We start from the raw sequence: 23071 nt of genomic DNA, 5'->3' as shown, positions 1-23071 counted from the left end.
TTATTGAACTGCTCGATTTGATTACTTATTAATGGAAGGTGCCAGAATGTTGTTTCGGATTGTCCTGGTTTACTTTAACTTGTGTGCTTTTGGAACTTTAGACTAGCTATTAAAATCTGCTTTTCCACTATAGAAACTTTATAGCCTGTAATTGGAGCTTTCTATAATCTCAGCCTATGAGAACCTTTAAGGCAAAGGTGATCTGTCCAGCTTTGCCTTCCAACTATATTTTACAAGAGGTAATGATAGACATTGGCCATCTCCACCCTAAAGCCCAAGCACTGAAGCCTTAAATCATCTCACCTCTCTTTTTTAATGTATATATATTAGTGCTGTCAGCGTTAATCTCGTTAAAGTGACGTTAACGCCATAACTGCATTAATGCGGCAAATCTCAATTAACGAGTTACACACAGTGATGCATATCATGGCCTTCCGTCACAGTCCTACCACAACAGTGATGTTTCTGTGTTTTGCAATGTATGTACAGATAGTGTGTACTCATGTTAAAGACATTTGATGCCTGAGCATCAGTGCTTCTCCTAGGTGATCAATGTTTCTTTTTTAGTGGAAGGAAAGCTTGCTCATTAATGTGATAGCATTTTATGGATTACATTTCCCTCGGGCTGACTCCAGCTAATCCTATCACAATCCCATCTCAAAGCATGCTATGTCTGTTTGCACTTCGCATTAACACACATTTTCCTTCATCCAGACCACATACTCACTCACCATTTTACCATTTTACTAGCTGATGGAAAAGCTGTTAGAGACTATTTCAAAACAGTCTGCAAGTAACAGTAACTATATATATATGTAAATGGAGACAGCGTTTATTGTTGGTGGGGCAATTAGCTGAAAGACTAACTTCTAGCTCTTGTTATTGGTGCTGGTGGTAGAGTAGTTCAAAAAGAGATTCAAGGAATGTGGTTGGCAGATGGGCATGATTTGTTTATGTGTCTGCAGGGCATGAAAGATGTTCCAAGAAATATTTTCATTTTTTAGATACTCTTGTCTACCAATTTCATTATAAATAAAAATGATTTAGATTATAATCTCAGAAGTTGACATAACCGCAACATGAATGTCATGGTAATTTGGGACACTGATGTCTTGGAACTTTTTCTCTGGTGTAATGACTGTACAGCATACACCTTTAATCACTTTAAAAAAGAAAAATTGGGTATAAAAGTTCACATTTATTTAGGATTTTCTTCAGTCCACACAAGGTTAACACAAAGGCTCAAATATGTAGATACACTCAAATCTTTTAATAAGTGTGGCTGCAGGTTCTAACGTGTCTTTTAACTAGACCTCCTAGATCTCCTTAGTGACAGACTACAGTTGGTAGTTTCTCTTTGCCAGCAAAAGGATTTATTTGACAGCATTTACTGACCAATACTCATAACATTTGAAAATTTGTGCTCAGTTCATACCAGGCAAGAAACCAATTTAAATAAACAGTATCAATTCTGCCAAGACGAATGGTCAAATATCCAGTGAGAATTATGCCAGGAGCTTGTTTTGAGATGCAACTTGTACAGATTTATTTACACCCAATTCTTGAGTTGCTAAAGACCTATGCTGCACAGTCATTTCACCTTCCTATTATTAAAACCCAAAATTAACATGACATTCATGCTCATCAGTATAAGCACCTTTATGACCCCAACTGTATATTAAGCTAATGTAAAACTAGCAAGATAAAGACAAGTATCAGGTTCTCAAATTTAACAACAGGAAATGTTCTGATTCGAAAACAAAATGAATTTGTTATTAAAATTGTTGAGAATAAATATTCTTTTTTAACCTTTCATTGGTAAACTGACACATTGGTATTTCAGCTTTCACTGATTTTTCTTTAACCTTATTGATTTGATAAACAGTTACAGTAGCATTAGCCAAATATATGCTAACATTACATGTCATTAACTCTATGACATCTATATATGAAACATTGGGCATGTCTGTCTACAGCCTCAGTGTTCACATATCTAACTAACAACACATGGGGATTCCACATCTATGTGGGCAAAGTCCAGTTTATTCCCAGTCTTATAGTTGGTACAGAATATCCTTGGCCCTATGGTAATTCACCCCGTGCTGTTTCTCTAATGTCCTGTAGGCTCAAGCTTCTCCCCTCCTGTTGGCCATCTTCCAGTCCTGCGACCCAGCCATGACCTAAACCATTTTCCTGCTGCCACTGACCAAGCCTTACCTCCAAGTAAGAACCAACAGCTCCCAGTCTTACTCTGGAGTCTCATGCTAACACTCTGAGTGTTTGTGCTGTGTGTGCATGCCGCCACATTTATTTGCTTTCCAAATACATTCCTTCTCCTCTGTGTTTCTTATCATTGTCTCGTCTCTCCTTACGTACTCATCGAGCTTTGAACATACAGCTTCATACTGCTCTCTGCTTCATGGTACATGGTTGGAGATTTACTCTGAGTAGGATTGTTGGATGGCTCGCTGGCCTATACTGATAGGCTGTCAGAAAGCCTAAACTCAACTGAGCCGTTACATCATCACTGAGAGTCCCCAATCACTGTTTCCCCTGCAAGCACCATTTTTCTCACACAGTACTGTAAAAGTACTGTATTTGTAAAAGAGAAACTGCTGCTGAGTTTTTTCCAATTGTAATGTTTTTGTGCTTACAGCATCACAAACCTTTTTTGTTTCATTCATCCATCCATTCTGCTTGGTCTGATAAATATCCCTACAAGCCAGAAAAAAACAGCATGTAAATATGGAGTGAACTGAAAGCCTACAAAAAATGTGAGGAGTAATTAGTAATAAGGATTGTTTGGGAATGTTTTCCTGAGGACTATAATAATGTCAAATTTGCAATTTGCGCCACTGGTTTTTCCAGTGCTGTAGACTCTTTTTGGACCACAGTTGACTTCCAATCAGTTGTCATGAAGTCCTGCTCATCTGTGCACTGCTCACAGAGCTCACAGAATCTTTTATCTTTGAAAATCAGACATGACCATGAGTTAAAAGTATTTTATTTTGTAATTCATAAAAGCCACACTCTAGTTTCAATATTAATTCCTTCTTGATGTTTAGTATGTGGATTCAAGAAGCTTTCTGCAGACAGGCTGGATGTAGTGGTCTTACAACACATACAGTCAAGTACTATGTTTATAATATATCTTTTCTTTTGAAGAGAACAGGTGAGTGACATTATTAGATCACTAAAATCTGATCCAGACCACCTAGAGCCCAGCATAGAACAAGACTGTTACCTAGATTAGAGATACTAATTCCATAAACACAGTCAGGACAGCTAATAAAGGCTGCTCAAGAGTGTTTGTGCGCGTGGGCAGGCAGAGCAGTCATGAAAAACAACACAGGGGTTTTTCGTCCTTTGGGAGCATTCTTCATCTTCCTCCTACTCCCAAAGCAGTTAGACAGAGCTGAGGAAAGCTGCAGTGGTACTAGTCCGACACGTTCACATTATCGCTATTAAAGGGCTAAACAAATCCCGGATGTGGCACTACAAGACTGATACTGCTGTCCATCCGGTTGTTCAGTCTGACGTCACTAGCCGTGTCTGGGTCTAAACTCCGCTGCAGGTCCATATATCAAACGATCACTATGGCATTACTGAGAGTTAAAAACTGTCTAAAGTCTTTCATCTTTAATAAAATGATCAGCGTTCTGCTCTACCAGGTGTAACAATTGAGTTTAACATCCAGGCATCCATGAAAACGGAATTTATGACATTTAACGGAGTTAGAAGTTAGCAGGGAGTTAGCTCGCTAGCTTCTATCTAAATACAATATAGCATGTCCTGACTGCGGGGTTTTGGAAACAAATTCAAACGTACAGCTCTGCTATCACTTCCAGCATAAATGAAAACAGAAAACTAAACAGCAGTGACGTTTGTAGGGTTACTGAAGTTGGGCTAGCTGGTATATAATGATGTGCTACGTGACCGCTAGCGACACAGCTATGTTAGCATAATATAAACAAGCTAACTTTTTTTCCACTCGATAAAAGTTACCGTGAGTGTTCTCGGTGGTCAGGAACAAATGTAATCACATGGCAGGATGCTGTAAACGGACCAAACTTCAGCCAGGAGAACAACTGAGATAATCCATCCACAATACGAGGTTAGTCATTCATATACTGCTGCATGGGCTGGGCTGTAGTTACATCCTAAGGTTTTAAAAACTGAGCTTAAATAAATGATTAGCGGTAATAAAAGCCGAGGGAGGTCAACAGTGATCACTGACTGTTTTAGGAGCTTTTTGAGATTAAATAGAAGAAAATACAAAACATTAAACATGTTAACAACACAAAAGCCATATTAAACGCAGACTACTTTAGACCCGGAAGTAGGATTCGTCACGTCATCACTTAACGACCGGATAGCTACATTTAACAACAAGCAGCAGCCTCCAGGGCAAAAAAAAATGAAGCAAACCTAGAACTGCCCAAAGATGCAGTTTCTGTAATTGCCACTTAAGGTTGGCTTCAAAGGCAAGTGAGTCCACATAAACCTGTGTTAAAATGCCCACTTTTTAAGCAAAAATATACATGGTTCTTACAAAATACCAAAATCTATATATCGAGCGTTCCTCTTCCTACAAGCTGTGTTTTTTTTAACTCATTCATTTGAATGTTGTTAAGACTTTGAGGTATGACAGCTTTGATTGACAGGTTGATTCTAATAGCTGGTGTTTACTCCAAAGCCTCACTCAGAACTGAACCTCTTCTCTACATGTGTTTGGTTTTAAGGGAATCATCTTTCAGGTAATATGGACTAGAAGTTGGGTAGTAGTAGTTTCTTGTAGTCCTAAAAGTACTACTGAGTGCTTAATAAAGTTTGCCTTCGATATAGTTAGGACTATGTGTGGTAATAGCATTTAATATTTATATATAACAAACTGAAGACATTTGCTATCTCATCATCTGTCATTTGTCATGTCAGAAAGGACCTCACACCATTGCACCTTACTCATCTTGGGCATGGCTTTCAAGGGTTTGGCTTATTTCTTTGAATGTTTTTTTTTTGTTTGATTAATTTTATATTTATTGCACCAGCTGGCAGTTTTCTTAGGATTGAAAGCCTTACCTTTACTCCTCCAAACAAACCTCTGGCAACTAAAGCACTCAACATTTGTCTCATCCATCCATCTTCTTCCGTCTATCTGGGCCGGGTCGCGGGGTCAGTAGACTAAGCAGAGAAGCCCAGACCTCCCTCTGGCCACCTCCTCCAGCTTGTCGGGGGAACACCAAGGCGTTCACAGGCCAGCCAAGAGATATAATCTGTCCAGCGTGTCCTGGGTCTGCCCCGGGGCCTCCTCCCAGTGGGACATGCCCGGAACACTCACCCAGGGGCATCCTTGTCAGATGCCCGAACCACCTCAACTGCCTCCATTCGATGTGGAGGAGCAGTGGCTTTACTCTGAGCCCCTCCCGGATGGCCGAACTTCTCACCCTATCTCTAAGGAAGAGGCCAGCCACCCTTCGGAGGAAGCTAATTTCTGCCGATCCGCCATCTCGTTCTTTCGGTCACTACCCACAGCTCGTGGCCATAGGTGAGGGGAGGGGCGTAGATCGACTGGTAAATTGAGAGCTTCGCTTTTACACTCAGCTCTCTCTTCACCACGACGGACCGGTGCAACGTCTGCATCACTGCGGCACCATTCCGTCTGTTGATCTCCCGCTCCCTACTTCAGTCACTCGTGAACAAGACCCTGAAATACTTTTAATCTCATCATAGATTAAAAATGTCTTCCAGAAGGATTTTCCTTTGTCTATGTGGTCAGCTGGAGGTTTTATTCAAATTGTCAGTGTGCTGTATTTGGATGTAAGGTTTCTTACCGGAACCATCTCCATCAATAATGATAATAATATCTCTGTTTCCATGACACTGGTTGTTCAGGCAGTTTCGTTCCTGTGTCATGGCGGTTTCCTGGTTGTTTCTGACCATTTGGTCCTCTGAAGTTGCTGCACCTCCCAGTAACTTGTATACCTGTTAGCTCGGATGATTTTGGAATCTGCAGTTCTTAAAATTTCTTTGAGAGACACTGCTGGCTTGTTTAAATCTCCAGCACTCCATCCCAGAACTGCACAGAGTTTCTGCTATGTTTTACTTTACTGTGTGCTTGTCAGTCCTACGAGTGCCCTCAAACACACCTTTTAGCTGTTGTAGAGTAGAAGGTACCAGCTGTTGTCAATTATGGTCACAAGCATGGTAATTTTTGCTAACTAATGATTACATTTTATGACCTTGGCTTTGATAACGCCATTCTGGAACCTTCATTTTCACCAAGTGTTTATCTCAAAATATCGAAAATAAATGTGAATTTGTGTAACATATTCTTAAGAATGTGCTTGGTACAATTATTGAGCTTTGAAAAGAGAGCAGGGCGCACTAATTATCAAAATTAGTGTGCCCTAAAATTAGCAGCCAAAGTTTGGCATCCATGAATGCATGTACATTTCAAACTGTAGCTGTAGTTTATTAAATTAAACCTGCAAAAATAAGTAAACTGCTGGATTTCTGTTACTTCTTTGTTTTTTTTGTCACTAGAAGACATTTCCAGTCTGGTTGCCTAGGTAACACGCTGACATATTTATCACCATATCATATGTCAATCAACAGTATCCTTTGCTCTCTCTGGCAGTCACTTCAATCACTTGTGTTGAAATTCAGCTCAAGATCTGCCCTCTTTGCTTTGCCAGCAGTTATTTTGCCTGCCGTTGCTTGAAGTCGCAGAATGTCATTGGCTTTCTATGGTGCCTGGTCGCCCTGTCACTGTGAATTGCTTCATGTGTGGACACTGGAGCTGTGCTTCCGCCAATAACTTTATGTAATAAACTGCCCTCTGTCACCACAGACTGGGAAGCTCGGATTGACAGCCATGGCAGAGTTTTCTACGTGGACCATGTCAACCGGACCACAACCTGGCAGAGGCCGAGCCATGCTACCAAATGTAACCATGGCATACCTCGCTCAGGGTCCACACATCAGATGGAGCAGCTCAACAGAAGGTCAGAATAGGAACACGCAGAGAAAACTCCAAGTGTAAGACTGCAGCAGTTCTGTCTAGACCCGTCAAAATAAGATACATTTCTTAACTGCAGTGATTTACATTCGTTGGTATTGCTCTGGTACCTCCGCCTGCTATGCAGCAAGCAGTAAGAATGCCTCATTATTAAGTTAGCATGGATGAAGGATCTGGAGTCCAGACGGGTTGCAAAGAGGCTTGCAGATGCACAGTTAGTGTATGAAGAGAAAAGGAGGGAAGTGGATCACTTGAGTGATCAGCTGGTGTGGGCTAGCACAGAGATCAGTGAATGTGGGTCGCAGGTTATAATGGACCTTCGTCCTGCCAGTAACTATGTTTGCTTTACTTCCATAAAACATGGAAGGATTATGAATGAAGTGTGGAAGAGAAGAGACACTTGGTATCTTCTCAATGAAATGTACTTTATAGTAATTCGATTAAAACGACCAGAATGCATACATTTCTTAATCAATTGGATTTTTAGTCTTTATCCATGTCATAATTTATAAACATAGTTTATAAACATTTTTGACAGAAGTAAATGTGTTTTTCTGTGTCAGATCTGTATTTTGTAAGTACATTAGTCAGATATATCTAAAATATTTGTAATAAAAATATAATAATGTACAAATTAGAAGTGGAAATATAGTGTAGCTGAAACTATCTATGTAAAGTACAAATTGCAGCCAAACCACCAGTTTGAACAGAAAGGTGAGGTAGCACTCAATAGTCTGAGCCTGTGCAGTAAGATAAACTAATGTGGAGTCAGGGTGACATCTGGTGTCTGGAAAAGGGATCGAAAACATGAAGTAGTAAATATGATGTGACATGAGACAGAAATGTATACTTTTGAAAGGCTCTCAGATTCCTGGCTGTCGTTTATTATGCAGGTACCAGAACATACAGAGGACTATGGCCACAGAAGAGAGTGGAGGGAGTCAGAGGACTGAGCGGAGCAGCAGTACTGAAACTGATCCTGACTCCACTCAGACAGGTACAGCACTGAGCCCTCTCATGCTTTACACTCACACGGCCTGCACCTTTTAATACCACCGTCATTACGTATGAAAGACAAGTGTCCTGATGTGTGCTGGATTATGTTGTGTAATTGTGAAGGTCCTGCCTATGTGTAAGTGTTACTGCAGGTTCTGTTTTCTAAAGCAATGCTTTAAATGTTGTGGAGTGATGCTATATGTATGCACTGGCACAGAGTACATGACATCACAGACAAAAATCATGTTGTGTTAGCAACAGTTTGAAAATACCACCTATTCAGCTTGTCCTCCGCCTCCATCTGACACACTAGCAATCATATTCCTGTAAACCCTCTAATATTTTACATGAACATGGTTTATAATTCGCTCTTGTATAGTTGGGATGCTGAAATTACCTGATTGTCTTAAATGATGAAAAAAACTGTAGCAGTTGCACTTTAATGTACATCAAACTGCATGGGTTGGTTTACAAAACAGTAATAAATAGTAAAGATTTCATTATATAAGCTCCTAAATGGCCTGTTGCCTGTTTGCAGGCCCCGCCTCCCCTGTCAATCAACAGAAGATCAGCCATCTCCTCCAGTCTCCTGCTGTCAAGTTCATCACACACCCAGAATTTTTTACTGTGTTGCACAGCAACTATGTGAGTATAAACATACAAAAAGATACACACAAGCACATATTATATGTTTATTGAACCAGGAGCCCTTTGTTGGGCTTTTTCACTGATGTGGATATCTTGCTGTCACAGTACTGTTCTTATCCAGGGTGAAATACTGTAGTATTAAGTCGTTTAACGGGTTTATTAAGAGTCCCACGCTCGATAATTTTGGTGACTATAATTTGTGACTATAGGCAGCGTACCGGATGTTCACCAGCAGCAGCTGTGTAAAGCACATGATCCTGAAGGTGCGCCGTGATGCCAGAAACTTTGAGCGCTACCAACATAACAGGGACCTTGTGGTCTTCCTCAACAAGTTTGCAGATAGTCAGCTGGAGCTGCCAAGGGGTTGGGAAATCAAAACAGACCCCCAGGGCAAGGTAGGACAACTCGCCCACATGAATGCCCTTTCAGCAAATGTCAGCGCCTGATAGTCAGCAAGTCCTTGTGCTTGGAAATGTTAGTGAAGCGATACATCATGGAGCTGAGAGGACCTTCATAAGCACTGTCTGTTTCCACCACATGGTGGTTATGTGAACTTATTTTATGATATAGACCGAGGATGGCATTTAACAGTTGTTATACTTACATGGTTATATAATGAAGCCCAACAGTTCTAGGGTGTTCTTTTCTTTTTAAATGAGTATTACTGATCCATTTATTAATGCCAAATACGAAATGTACACTTTCTAAATATTTCAATAGTAGAAAATTTGATAAAGACACTTATTTTGAGGAAACTCTTGGCCCTGGTCAAAGTTGGCCTGGACCGCACTGTTAAGGCATGAAATATGAACAGTAAGTAAGGGCTCATGGGAATTTCTATGTAGTTAGACAGAAACAGGTTTTCGGACTGCGTATAATTGCCAGCATGACCCCATTTAAATTCAATATAGTAGCAGATTTATCTGTTTGACTTCTCTGACACACCGAAATAGCTTTGAAGACATCAACTGACTGAGTGCTCGCCAACCTGGTCCTCTTCTTTGATGCAACTATTTGATAGTCAACAAGATCACAGATCCATTGCACACGTTACAATAATTCTCGTTTTCCCTAATGTGACTGCACTGAACTAGCTCAGTGCTCTCCAGATTACCTTTGTGTATTTAATGTTTGATTTATTTATTTTATGCTGGTGCTGCCATTAACAGTTGGAACCTCTCATTTTGAATGATTAACAAAAGCAAAGAATATGAGTGTGTTTTCTGTTATCAATCAACATGTTTGCTTCAGTCCTTTTTTGTCTGTCTCTTAGTCTTTCTTTGTAGATCACAACAGCCGAGCCACGACCTTCATCGACCCTCGGATACCTCTGCAGAATGGCCGGCTGCCTGGCCACCTCGCCCACAAACAGCACCTGCAGAGACTACGCAGCTACAGCGCCGGGGAGGTACTCTAACCCATCTGCATCTGTCGGTTTACAAATACTCAGAAAATGGCGGCGGTGTCGGACAGGACCGGATCAGATTCTCAATTAGCAGCACGCCCTGCTCGATCCTGCTGGGTGGCAGCATTTGGGCCAGCTCCTCCCCTGGCTGGCCCGGTCACGGTTCCACCATGCCGCCTCCGGGGTTTCGGCACCAATGTGACACAGATGACGACCCTACCACGCTTTTTGCTTTTCTTTATTTACTCTTTCCGCACGCGGTCGCTGTGCACAATCACACGGCTCGGCTGCAGCTTTTCAGGTCAGCCGCCGAACACATGAACAACAACCACATTAGACAGACACAGACTTTTAAGCCAGCGAGGCGTGATTGCGGATGCTGCTCAGGTGCGTCACCTGCAGCGTCACCGCAGACCTTGCCGCGCGACAAGAGTCTGAAAAGACAAAAGAGTCATGTCTGTTTTTAACTTAAACAAGAATCGCTGGAGTAGTGGTCATGTCCTGAAACATTTTATTCCACAACTAGACGTCCAACGCCATCGTTATTTGAATAGCTTCTCCATCCAAACTGCCTCCAAAACTGAGTGGATGGGCTTTCCCACCTATTAGTGAATTTTCCTCATGTTTCCAGTCATAAGAGGAAATTCACCTCCTTTTCCAATTTTTCCAGATCAAAGTCCCTTAGTCTTTACTGAAGGACTAGCAATCTGTTTTGTTGGGAATAAAGCTTGAATAAGAAATAATTCAAAGTAGAGCACTGTATCAATGCACTGCTTATCAGTGTTCCTTATTTTGTTTTTCTCTGACTGCGCTAAACCAAATTTTAAGTGGGGTCTCCATCTGTGGATTAGTTTGGCCAAGGCGCTGTTGCTTATTAAAGCTTGTAGTGAAATGTCACATGACATTTGGCCCTCTATCTTTCCACTGTGCTGGACGGGTTGGGTAAGATAGTAAAACATTTATATTTGGCAGAGAATGAACGCAGTGCTCTTTAAAGAGCCAGTTGTAAAGTCTTACAATGTAATATGTTTATTTTGACAGCTTCTGCTCTTTGTGCAATATACATGTGAGGCTGAATAAGGGCAGAATGCTGACTCACAGGTGGAATGAATGAAAGGCTCCCCTTTAATGACAGTCCAAAAAACATCAGGGAAAACATGGCAGCACAGCAGCGCGTCACAGCAGAGTACTGAGACAAACTGAGACTTCAAATACAGCCAAAAACATGAAACACGAGGCCAAAGGACCGTGACACATTCCTAAACAAGGATTCAAGCTTTGAAATTAAAGGTTCAGAATTCATTGATACAGTATTATTGAGATTTGGGGACACTCACCTCAAAATACTTCACTGAATCTGGACCCGTTTTATTTTCAATTTGGACTCTAACAAAATGGTAATTAACATATGTGCATATTTAACTTAAACACCAGAAACTTTTTCACATATAAAACTGTAAAAATTAGCTCTGGGAAAAACATATTTTGGTACCTGGAATATATCAGAATAACAACCGTGTGGGTGCCCCTGTCAAGAGTGCAAGAGCAGAAACGTGGATGACAAACCACTGCAGCAGAAATGACAATAAAGGTTGTTTTTCTCATGGTTACGGCACACTGCTCAGTGTAGGATATATATGCGCCCTTCTTCCCTTGTCGAGTCTACTCAGGAGATAAATAAAAAATGTCCACGACTAAATCTTTCATTATATTTGGACAGCAGTCTTATGTTGTTTTTGTTTCAGGCCTCTGATGTGTCCAGGAGTCGAGGGGCGTCTCTGATGGCCAGGCCGGGAAACAGCTTGGTAGCTGCTATACGAAGCCAGCATTATGCTGACTCACAGCAGCTGAGCGCTCCATGTAAGCCCATCACCGGCACATTGTTTGTATTTTTTACTGATGAGTCGTTCTTTTACCGTGTTTATGTCTGACTGCTTCTCTCACCAGCTTACAATGACAAGATAGTGGCATTTCTTCGACAGCCAAACATATTTGACTTGTTACAGGAGCGACAGCCCAGCCTGACTAGGAACCATGCACTGAGGTACGCGTTCTCACGTAAAACATCCGCCTGATGCCAGCGTCGTTAACAATCATGTTAGGGTTTGTTTTATACGATTAAGAGACAAGTAGAGGCAACGATAACTTTGAACCGGACAAAGCTTAAAATGAGTAGATAATCAGCACAGTGTATTGGTCTCTCTGTCTTGGTGTTTTTTAACAATGCTTCATAAGTCCCTCTGCCTGACTCATGACTGCTGCTGAGATGTTGGAGGTGGTGGCATCACGCTGTCTCTCAGCAGCAGGAGCAGACAGACTGGTCGTACCTGAGGGAGGGATGAGATATCTTTAAAGAGACAAATTACAAACCAATTCATTTGCCTCTCGATTGTTCAGGGAGAAGATCCACTACGTCAGGACTGAAGGAAATCAGGGAGTGGAGAAGCTGTCATGTGATGCTGACCTGGTCATCCTGTTAAGGTGAAGAACTTGGATTCAGGTGGATTCAGCTTCAAACCCAGTGTCTACTTTCACGCCACTAATCAAAGTTCTGCTTCTCTGCTCTGTTTCTTGCAGTTTATTTGAAGAGGAAATCATGTCATGTGTTCCACCTCACCCCATCCATCACAACCTCAGCTTCTCTCCTCGCTGTTCCCCCGCCTCGTCGCCACAGAACTCTCCCGGTAGGACTTGTTACCGTTCCTTTAACGATGCTGCATCCTTTATAATGACTTCCTCTTTCAAATTTTCATTAATTAATTCCTAGCCGCAACTTTTATAGTGGCTCTGTGTCACAATTATGCTAGCATGTGCTATTGTCGTTGTTTTGTTTAGTTTTAATATATTTTTTTGACATTTATTTCATTTCAAATTTATAACCCCCAAAGAAGTGAGAAAAAGAAGTGATGGGCTTTTACTTACACGGAAGGTGGAATTGGAAAGAGGGTGGAGGGTGCAAGAAAAGGAAACAAGAATTAAGAGAGCTGTTCTTTCCCTCTGTGCTAACTAGAGAGGGATCAAGCTGATCAGCCGTACCAAGAAGCTGTGGGAAAGAGTTGGTGAAGCTAAGTTAAGAAGAGGGGTGATGATGAGTGAGCAGCAGTATGGCTTCATGCTGAGAAAGAGCTCCACAGATTTAAAGTTTGCTTTGACAGTGTTGATGATGAAGTATAGTTACGGATGTCAAGAGAGCGCCTTAGGGCCTTAGAACACAGATAAGATTCATGAATGTGGTTAGTGTAACAGAGAAGGGTGCTGGGGATAGGGTGAGACGGCGCCCCCTAAAGGAAGCAGCTGAAAGAAAAAGAAGCACTTGACATTATAGTAACTGTGACATATAACATGTAACCATGAAACTACCTATTTATGTCCCTACATTGGTATGATCTGTGATATGCTACTGGTTTAGCATTCCAGCCTAGAAATGGAGGAACAGGATGCATGTGGCATTCACCAATAACAGGTGACCATAATACAGTAGACTGTATATAAAAGATGGACTTAACCACTGTGACGTTATTGGTTTTAGACTCATTTGAAGTCTCAACATTAATGTTTGTTTATCAAAACTTTCTCTTTTTCTTTCTTTCACTTTTTTGGGACAAGAAGTAGGAGTGCTACGTTGTTAGCTAATGCTAGCAGACGTGCATGCACGCTAAGTAGTGTTAAGTAAAAATTCTATTTAAAGAATAAAATTTCATTCAACAAAACTGAATTCTTGGACTGTATCACACAGCAGGAGGTGTTTGCTGTCGGGTATTTTCATGGATGTGTGCTTGTGTGTACCTGCTGTTTGAAGCAACCATGTGTGCAAAAAACACAGAAAAGCTGATCACATATGCAGGTGATGAAATCTGAGCCCATCACAGTGCACACAATAGACACTCACACACAGTGACAACTCATAATAGACACACTGTATGACAGAACCTGCTGTGCTATGCGATGCTGCTCTAATCTTATCTTAATGAGCTCCAGCAGACTTCTAACAGGCCTCAACAGTGTTTTTGTGAGCGTGATTTGGGGTGTGCGTGTTCTTGATGGGAGACTCTATAAAAGGAAACTAGGTCACAGCAGGGAAGCCTGGTCTGTAAATGTGTTTCATTCATTAGTTGTGCTGTTGTCTTTGTTGAAACGATGAACACTGAACCGTTTCATATCACTCATTCACCGTTAGAACTATCCGTCGCTGCCTACTCTTACTTCTTACTGACCTTTGAAGCATGTTTGATCCTTTAATGCTGGAAAGGATTTTTTTGCTATAATTTGATAACTTTAGCACCAAGATTGGAGTAGGAGGGAAATGAATGAAGGAAAAAGCCTCGACTGTCACAGATGAGAGCAACTAATGTGCAGACAACAGGAGCCAGCAGATGGGTAGAAAAACAAGGAACTATAATTAGCCTCACAGTTAATTAAACACCACGTCACACTGTGACAGGAAGAGCCAATGAACTTACTTACACTAAATCATTTTTAAAAAATGTGAGTCAGCAGAAGGAAAGACTAAATAATAAAGAACAAAGAGAACAGGTAAATTCAATCAGACACTAATGCAGGCATGAAAAGAACAAAGGGAGGTGAGCACAGAAACGATCCTTCAGGACAAGACAGGAAGTAAAACGAGAGCCGATTAGCAATAAACTCACACAGGCAAAGAGAAGAAGAGTGAAAAATCTGGGAAACACTATATCACCATAAATGCCAGGTGTTAGCCAGTGGCCACCAGGAGAGTAAAACCCAAACCTCAGCAAGAAAAACGTGTGCTTAATTTTTCTGTGTTACAAGTAAGAATAAGCAGATGTTATCACACGGTGTGTACAAGATGAGGAACAAGTGCGGGTTGTTGTTTTGCAGCTGGATGATATCTAATAGAGCTGACTGTTTACCGTGCTGCAGTTGTTACTGTAAAGGGGATTCTAGTGATCAACAGCTTGATAAGACTAGTGACTGCTGTTTCTTAGCAGTGAGATATGAAATAAAGTCAATAGGCCCGTGACAGCCTGGCCACCTGCCTAGGCTGTACCCTGCCTCCCACTTTGAGCAAAGTTGGTAGAACAACTTCCCAACTTGTGCAAGAAGCTCATATTTTCAGTGTGACACATGCAGAAGAACTGGGTGGCAGAACAGTGGTGGCTGTAGCTCAGGAGGAAGAGCTGGTACTCTACTAATTGGATGGCTGATGGTTTAGACTGCTCCAGTCTGTATGCCAGATATCCTCGGGCAAGATATTAACCCCAAGTTGCTGTCCATCTGGGAGACCTACATGTGAGTGAGTGTTACATAGAAAACACTTACATAGAAAAAATGTTTGTATGCAGAAACCAGTTCATTTCATTCAAGTCATTTTTATTTGGCATTCCTTTGAAAAAGGTTTTGCCTCAGAGGGTTTCATAATCTGTTGTTAGACTGTTTGGTGGACTACATGGTGATTCCCTTCACATAACTGGCTGAGTGTAACTGTAACTGCAGTTTTACTGACTGGCAGAGTAATGCAACTTGTGTTCTGTGTGCAGGCTTGCAGAGGGCCAGGGCTCCAGCTCCTTACCGCAGAGACTTTGAAGCCAAACTGCGAAACTTCTACAGGAAATTAGAAGCTAAAGGATACGCCCAGGGGCCAGGAAAGATCAAGTGAGAGTTTTTCCTTCCCACTGTTGCCAAGTGTTTGCTCATAGGGGGTCCTTTGATTGTTGGGGTTTTCTGTCTATTATTGGGGTTCTTTACCTCGAGGTTTGAGACCCTTGAGGCAACTTTTGGCATTATATGAATAAAACTGAATCGAAGTAAGACCCAAATGGAGCAACTCATTTTATCATGGCAGAGTTTGATGCCCATTAGACATAATATGTATTTATTTACATTGCACATGTATCAGCATAGGTCCTGATGCAACTTTAAAATATGTCCAAAGATGTATTTGTTCACTGTGTCTACTCCATGGAGACATGGTCGTAGCTATAAAGGAGAGTGGTGAAGTCCTCTTTTTTAAAATGTGTTGTTCAGTAATCAAACAGAGCGCCCCTTTAGAAATGATACTTCTGTTGTATGAATGTGTCAGCATTGCTTAAACAGTGGTGAGGTTTTTTGGGGTGTATCGGTGCGTTTCAGCTGTCCTGCTTGTTGTAGGTTGCTCATCAGGAGAGAACATCTACTGGAAGGAACCTTCAACCAAGTGATGGCATATTCACGCAAAGAGCTGCAGAGGAATAAACTCTATGTCACGTTCCTTGGGGAGGAGGGGTAAGACAAATAAACACGAACAGGTGACTGTGGACGTACCACGGCAGTGCCTACAATACAACTGTGTGAGGGAGAAGCTGAGTGGTATAAACACTAACTGAACACTGGACATGTGCTCATCCATGCCAACTACACACATACAACTACAATGCATCACTAGATGAATCCACTGAAAACTAGAATACGTAATGCGGCCATACTGTATGTGCTGTCATCTAGAAACATGACCACAAAGTGTACCAAGGACGTGCTCCACAAGCTCACACCGTGACTGCACGCACCGCAGTTAGAATCTTCCTCAGCGCAGAAAATGAGTTTTCATGCATGAAGGTAGAGGCCCCGTCTGATGGCGGTATTAAGAGCCAGCGGTACACGCTCAGTGACCTCTCAGTTTCTGGCAGCTTAGCTCTGGCAGCACTGGCGTCTTCAGAAATGCTTACATTCACTCCTGTACTCAGGTGCAGCACAAATCCGATCAATATTAGCATTTAGTTCACAGTCGACTACTTAAACACCGTTTAGTAGTCCAGAATTAGCCTGTATTGTCAGTTGAAGTTGCATCTTCTCTCTTCAGGTTAGATTACAGCGGTCCTTCCAGAGAGTTCTTCTTCCTCTTGTCTCAGGAGCTATTCAATCCATACTACGGCCTGTTTGAATACTCAGCCAATGACACCTACACCGTGCAGATCAGCCCCATGTCAGCGTTTGTTGAGAACCATCTGGAATGGTAAGCTGTGTGATGCATACTCGCGTCCTTCTCTCACCCCAACCGGTCGCAGCAGATGGCCCCGCCCCTCCCTGAGCCTGGTTCGGTCGGCGGTTTCTTCCTGTTAAAAGGGAGTTTTTCCTTCCCACTGTCACCAAAGTGCTTGCTCATAGGCGGTCATATGATTGGTGGGTTTTTCTCTGTATGTATTATTGTAGGTCTACCTTATAATATGAAGCACATTGAGGGAACTGCTGTTGTGATTTGGCGCTGTGTAAAAAAATGAATTGAATTGAAAATAATAAAAAGCCTCTTTTATAAATATATTCAGACCACAGATGAGTGTTTTGACTGGGAACACACAATGAATGCCATAACCTTTCAGTTCCTTGCACATTTCACAATGTGAACAAACAAGCATGAAATGAAATATGTGAAAAGCTGTCACTGACATAAGACAGGTTCTTAAAGCATGCTTCAGAAACAGTCGTCTGTCCACAGCAGAAGCGTTTAAAAGTGCCGTGGCAAGTGGGCTGTCCTGTCATAATGAAGAGAATAAGAAAGTCTCAGTCCAAGACATGACTGCCCTCGGCTCACTGCTATATGTTACCTAAGGACGCCATTTTTCAGTATTTCCCTCACGTGTGATGCAGGATTTCTCCTAACATAAACTTTAGGAGCAGCATTCGTTCTTTTGTGTTCCTGTTGTTCCCTGTGGCCGTTCAACAGTGAACGCCTTCCATAGTTGTCTTGTTCAACATGCACTTTTTATGAAAACACAGGCATCATCAGCATCTTTCTATTTGCTGATCCTTGCTCTGAGCGTCGTGCATGATAATCAGGATGCTGAGACAAAAAATAAGCATCATGCACACGGGAATAAAAGTAGGAGGAACCATACAAATATATTCAAGGCCTGGTGTTTTGGACATTACTCTAAATCTGGTGAGGGTTGCACAAACCACTTTGTTCCCAAATAATTAGGTACTGTCCAATTAGCAAAGGTTGTCTTTGTGCCCCTAAAAGACTTGGGTTGCCTTGAAATTGTGATCAGTTAAGTACAACAGTGAAAGAAAGTTGCTGTCAGCCAATTTAAAAATACTAATTAAGCTAACATGTCTCTGCACTGTTGGTGAAAACTCATTAGGTAAAGGGAGAACCTGCGAACTCCACATAGAAAGGTCCCAGGCGACCATGAGATTACAATCTAGACCCTTCTTTCCATAATGTGACAGTACACCACCAAGCCAGTGGGCCACCCGGGCTTGTTTGTGTGATTCTGAAGCAAATGTTGGGTTTGTGTGTCTCCAGGTTCCGTTTCAGTGGTCGCATCCTGGGCCTGGCTCTGATCCATCAGTATCTGCTGGATGCTTTCTTTACTAGACCGTTCTACAAGGCCCTGCTCAGACTGTCAGTACACACACGTACACACCTGCAGCATTGTTCATGTGTTTTCACGGGTTTATATTCAGTTGAAACAGTTACAGCTAATGTGTGTTAGTGATGAACATTTGAGGAACAAGTGAAGCGTGGCAGTTGTGTGTCAGTCTTTGACTTTTGCGTCTGTCTCAGGGCGACGGACCTGTCTGATCTGGAGTATCTGGATGAGGAGTTTCATCAGTCTCTACAGTGGATGAAAGACAACGACATCACCGACATCCTCGACCTAACCTTCACTGTCAACGAGGAGGTGTTTGGCCAGGTCAGTGTGTGTGTGTGTGTGTCCATCTGAGTGTGTCACTGACCCACCACCAGTCGCGGCAGATGGATGAACACTTTTTAATCAGAGCATCAAAAGCCAATTAAAATGTGATTTGTTTTACATTTTGTTGAGGAGTAAAGTTTAACAGCTGCTCATTTCCTCTTTGTTTTTCACCTGTCGAGGCTATAATGTCACTGACGTTCCACACTGCTGTTATTTACCTCTTTACTCTTCTAACTGTGATGCCAGGTAACGGAGCGTGAGCTAAAGTCCGGTGGCGCCAACCTCCAAGTCACTGAGAAGAACAAGAAGGATTATATAGAGCGAATGGCCAAGTGGAGGGTGGAGCGAGGAGTGGTGCAACAGACGGAGGCGCTGGTCCGAGGCTTCTACGAGGTAAACAACACAAGGTTTTCAACAACTCGTCAGCGCTTGCTTACACAGTTCACTTCCAGTGCCTGCAACCTCAAAGCATCATAATACACACATGGAAATAAATGTTAGCACAAAGAACTGAACCTTTTGTTCCTTCCTTTCCAGGTGGTGGACTCCAGGCTTGTGTCGGTATTCGATGCACGGGAGCTGGAGCTGGTCATTGCTGGGACGGTGGAGATTGACCTCGGTGACTGGAGAAACAACACCGAGTATAGAGGAGGTGTGTTAGACAAAGAAAATAGAAAGAAATATTGACTCCTTGATATTTGCACATTTGCAGCTCATTATTTTTGTTCTTTAGCACTACTACCTTTATGCTGGGGCTCTTCCCAAAATAATCCCTTTTAAGGATTATTATGAGTTTGTCTTCTGTCTGAATCAAGATGGTTTAACTCCAGTCTTCACGTTACATTGGCTCACATTAAGCCAACTTCCTGCAGAATGGCTGCCCCTCGTAAACAAAATACAGCAGGTGTGTGGGATTTCTGTGCTTACACAGTGAGCACAGAAATGAGTATATTAGCTGTACAACAGTAGAAAATCCTGTGTGAAACCAAGTTTTAGAGCAGTTTGGACTAAGCTAAATATGGGTTGCCACTATTTTAACTGCAAATGAATAACAGAAAATGGCACAGTAAAATGCATTGCTTGTTTTGTGTTGGTCAATGTGTGTAACCTTAGTTAAATGTGATGTCACACATGCTAGGTTACCATGACGGCCACATAGTGATGCGCTGGTTTTGGGCTGCAGTGGAGCGCTTCAACAATGAGCAACGCCTCCGTCTGCTGCAGTTTGTCACGGGGACGTCCAGCGTTCCCTACGAAGGCTTTGCCGCCTTGCGAGGTTCGAATGGCCTCCGGCGCTTCTGCATTGAGAAGTGGGGCAAAGTGACATCGCTACCCAGGTATCTCGTCCTCTTCTGCACTCCTACCTGCTCTTTACAATCAGTAAGGAACATGGTTCAAGTAGAGTGAGCTCATCCTGGCCACCAGGAACAACACAGCACAGTTTTCTACATAGCCTGCATGTGTGTATTTTTAAAACAAGCAATCAGGAGGATGGCACTTGAATCTGAGGTTCAACTAACACATAGACACATTTCTCCAGTACGCTGTCATAGGACCAGTTCATTTACAACATGCAGTATTTCTGACTTCTTTCTTGAGAAGTCTTCTCTGATTCGTCAGTGATGCTTTTTGGTAATTTTCCTTTGAGGTCTTTTTAAACTGCTTTCAGCTCCATTTCCCATTCTTTTGGAAAGCTTATTCTAATGCATTGTTTTAATTCGGGAGTTGTGCTGGTTGTTGTTTGGATATAGTTGGATAGTAATGAATATTTCTGACATACAGTGTCAGCACACAAGTGAATATACCCTGTAAACGCCTCTACCATGTCATCATCTTGTTGAAAGACATCCCAGTCTGTAGATGGAAAACAGTCGTTTAACTCCTCCATGTAATTATCTTGCCAGAGCCTGACCATCTCTGAGGTTTACTACATTTCAATGCAGATGTGTGAGTGGGGGATGAAGTAGATGGTGTGAATTACAAAGAGCTGGTTACATCTCAACATAGTGTGCATCTTTTATATTACCGTAACATTTGTCCAGTGTCTTGTGTTTTCATTATTAACGTATTGCTGAAATCCAACACATGTAAACAACATGTTTGTAATTGATGTCAGTATCTGTAAATACCGATTGCCTTACATGATTTTGGGTGTAATAAAGTCACCTGAGGTCATGAAGGTTGTTCCCTTGACATCAAAGCTGCAGTAAAACTGTCTGCCATCTCAAAGTACCTGGACTTTGATTGACTGCAGCAGTGTATTATTTTGTTGAGGCACTGTATACAGGATATACAGTTCAAATGTGTTGACATTGATCAGCAGAGAGGCTGTTTGGCTCTCCCACCTCTGCAGTGCAGCTAGATGAGAAATTGTTCTCCGACCTTGGAGTCAGATGTTAATTTGATAAACAAGCAGTGCTCAGCAGAAAGTATGCAAGAGTCAGGTTTTACTGCAAAGGAGGGAAAAGGTGCCAGTGTTTGATGCTTGCCTGGAGCACTCACATCGTTCTGTGTTCAGCTAATAATAGGAAGTGTGGAAATGGTGTGTATAAGATAAGATAAGATAAGATAAGATAAGATAACCTTTATTAGTCCCACACGTGGGAAATTTGTTTTGTCACAGCAGGAAGTGGACAGTGCAAAAGTTATGACGGCAAAAATTAGAATACAATAAGAATAAATACAGTACACAGCTGTACAGAATAGAATAAAATAATATACTATATACAGTAGAATAAAATAGAATAAAAATATACAATAAGATAAAAATAGAATACGAATGCTATATACAACTGAGTAAAAATACAACGATGGGACTGTGTCCAGCCTTTGTCAGACGTGGGATACTTCAAATTGACAGCCTCCTAACTTTTTCAAAATCACTTCCGACGTAGGTCACCGTAGTAGTATTTGCACTGAAAGGACACAGGAACTTTCTTTCAAGGAACTAAAAGATTCCTCTGCACCATTAGTTGTCTGTCTTTCCACTACATCTAAATAGCTTTAACTATTAGGCAGTCAATCTTGTCATGTAAAAGTGTTTTTACGTGTTATTTTTGATGCAGCTACACCAGCTGCACATCTCACTGCTCCAGACCAGTTAATATATCAGTCAACAGTCACTGGCTTATTGAATGTTACATTAATCTGGGCATTACAACTTCGAGCAATCCAGTAGGTGGCAGTAATGCAGAAGATGTTCTTCAGAACAGTCCTGTTTTTAAATCAGCTGTGTAACTCCAAAAGACTCATTTTGTATGTGGCTATCAATGTTCATGGTACTGCCTGCTGATAATTCAGTTCAGTTCTACTGAATTTATATGACGTCAAAACACAAGACCTGCTGCCTCAAGGCACTTTATATTGTAAAGTAAAGACCTTACGATAACAGAGAGAAAACTCCAACAATCAAACCTGTGGGCAAGAACTCGGCAACACAGAAAGAGAAAGAAACTTCCAGCAGAACCAGGCTCAGGGAGAGACATACTTGTGTTGCAACAGGTGGAAATGAGGGGAGGTGGACAGGATAAGACAGAATAATAATGTGTTATCTGTAAATGGTACATAAGTATTTCTAGGGCTGATCTTTTTGGACGGCCTCATCCGTCTTCTATAGAAAACTGATCAGACACGGAGCTGACACATTCAGATTTCAGATTCAGACGTTTAAGTATTTTAACATTGACTGTTTGTTCTGTAATTTACATGGTCACCCCCAGCTAGCCAGAGATTTTTACCATGCAGATAGCACCACATCTCTGTGGGACTTTGATGTTGAAAAGAACGTGTCAGCCATTTCAGATGAACCTGACATAATATTAATGGATTGTGTTTATATAGCACTTTTCAAGACCCTCAAAGCGCTTTACAATTCCACTATTCATTCACTCTCACATTCACACACTGGTGGAGGCAGCTACAGTTGTAGACTGACAGAATGGAGGCTGCCATATTGCACCATCAGCCCCTCTGGCCATCACCAGTAGGCAGTAGGTGAAGTGTCTTGCCCAAGGACACAACGACCAAGACAGACAGAGCTGGGGATCAAACCGGCAACCTTCCGGTTCCAAGATGAGCTTCCCAACCCCCTGAACCACGGTCGCCCTAATGACATGTAACCTCTTGACTGTAGTAACCACATTCTGCATGGGTTTATGGATTTTAGCCTGCAAGGAAAACGGGCTGCTGCTGCTAGCATCGCTAGCAAAGCTAGTCTGCTAGCTAACACCTGTATGTGTGTGCAGTGTTATGCACAATGCAAAGTGCCACACCAACATTTAATCTGAACTGTTTCAAATAACTCCTTTATTCACACGTAGTATTTGTACATCATCTTGTCTATTAAAGTGGGTT

At 41.9% G+C, this 23071-nt stretch overlaps 1 protein-coding gene across 5 annotated transcripts in view; it reads left to right on the top strand.

Annotated features, from left to right (window-relative positions):
• The window catches only part of LOC102300977 (E3 ubiquitin-protein ligase HECW1), a 94483-nt gene that overhangs the window by 63966 nt on the left and 7446 nt on the right, over window positions 1-23071 (top strand). For 2 of the 5 annotated variants that reach the window (XM_005941252.3, XM_042228172.1), the window contains 18 exons: window positions 2125-2223; window positions 6851-7004; window positions 7912-8015; window positions 8553-8659; window positions 8872-9057; window positions 9936-10070; window positions 11813-11927; window positions 12015-12111; window positions 12465-12548; window positions 12645-12751; window positions 15584-15698; window positions 16194-16307; window positions 16882-17034; window positions 18325-18423; window positions 18586-18715; window positions 18965-19111; window positions 19256-19370; window positions 19857-20055. In XM_005941252.3, coding sequence (XP_005941314.1) covers window positions 2125-2223; window positions 6851-7004; window positions 7912-8015; window positions 8553-8659; window positions 8872-9057; window positions 9936-10070; window positions 11813-11927; window positions 12015-12111; window positions 12465-12548; window positions 12645-12751; window positions 15584-15698; window positions 16194-16307; window positions 16882-17034; window positions 18325-18423; window positions 18586-18715; window positions 18965-19111; window positions 19256-19370; window positions 19857-20055 — 2260 coding nt within the window. Of the gene's footprint in view, window positions 1-2124; window positions 2224-6850; window positions 7005-7911; window positions 8016-8552; window positions 8660-8871; window positions 9058-9935; window positions 10071-11812; window positions 11928-12014; window positions 12112-12464; window positions 12549-12644; window positions 12752-15583; window positions 15699-16193; window positions 17035-18324; window positions 18424-18585; window positions 18716-18964; window positions 19112-19255; window positions 19371-19856; window positions 20056-23071 lie in introns of those variants that run through there. The other 3 variants (XM_014339707.2, XM_005941258.3, XM_042228173.1) reach the window with 2 other exon arrangements.

Source organism: Haplochromis burtoni, unplaced genomic scaffold (genome assembly GCF_018398535.1).
Source record: "Haplochromis burtoni strain Fernald_Lab_line unplaced genomic scaffold, NCSU_Asbu1 Contig_309, whole genome shotgun sequence".
Lineage (NCBI taxonomy): Eukaryota > Metazoa > Chordata > Actinopteri > Cichliformes > Cichlidae > Haplochromis > Haplochromis burtoni.
Note: the sequence above shows the minus strand (reverse complement) of the source record. Positions and strands in the feature narration are given on the sequence as shown.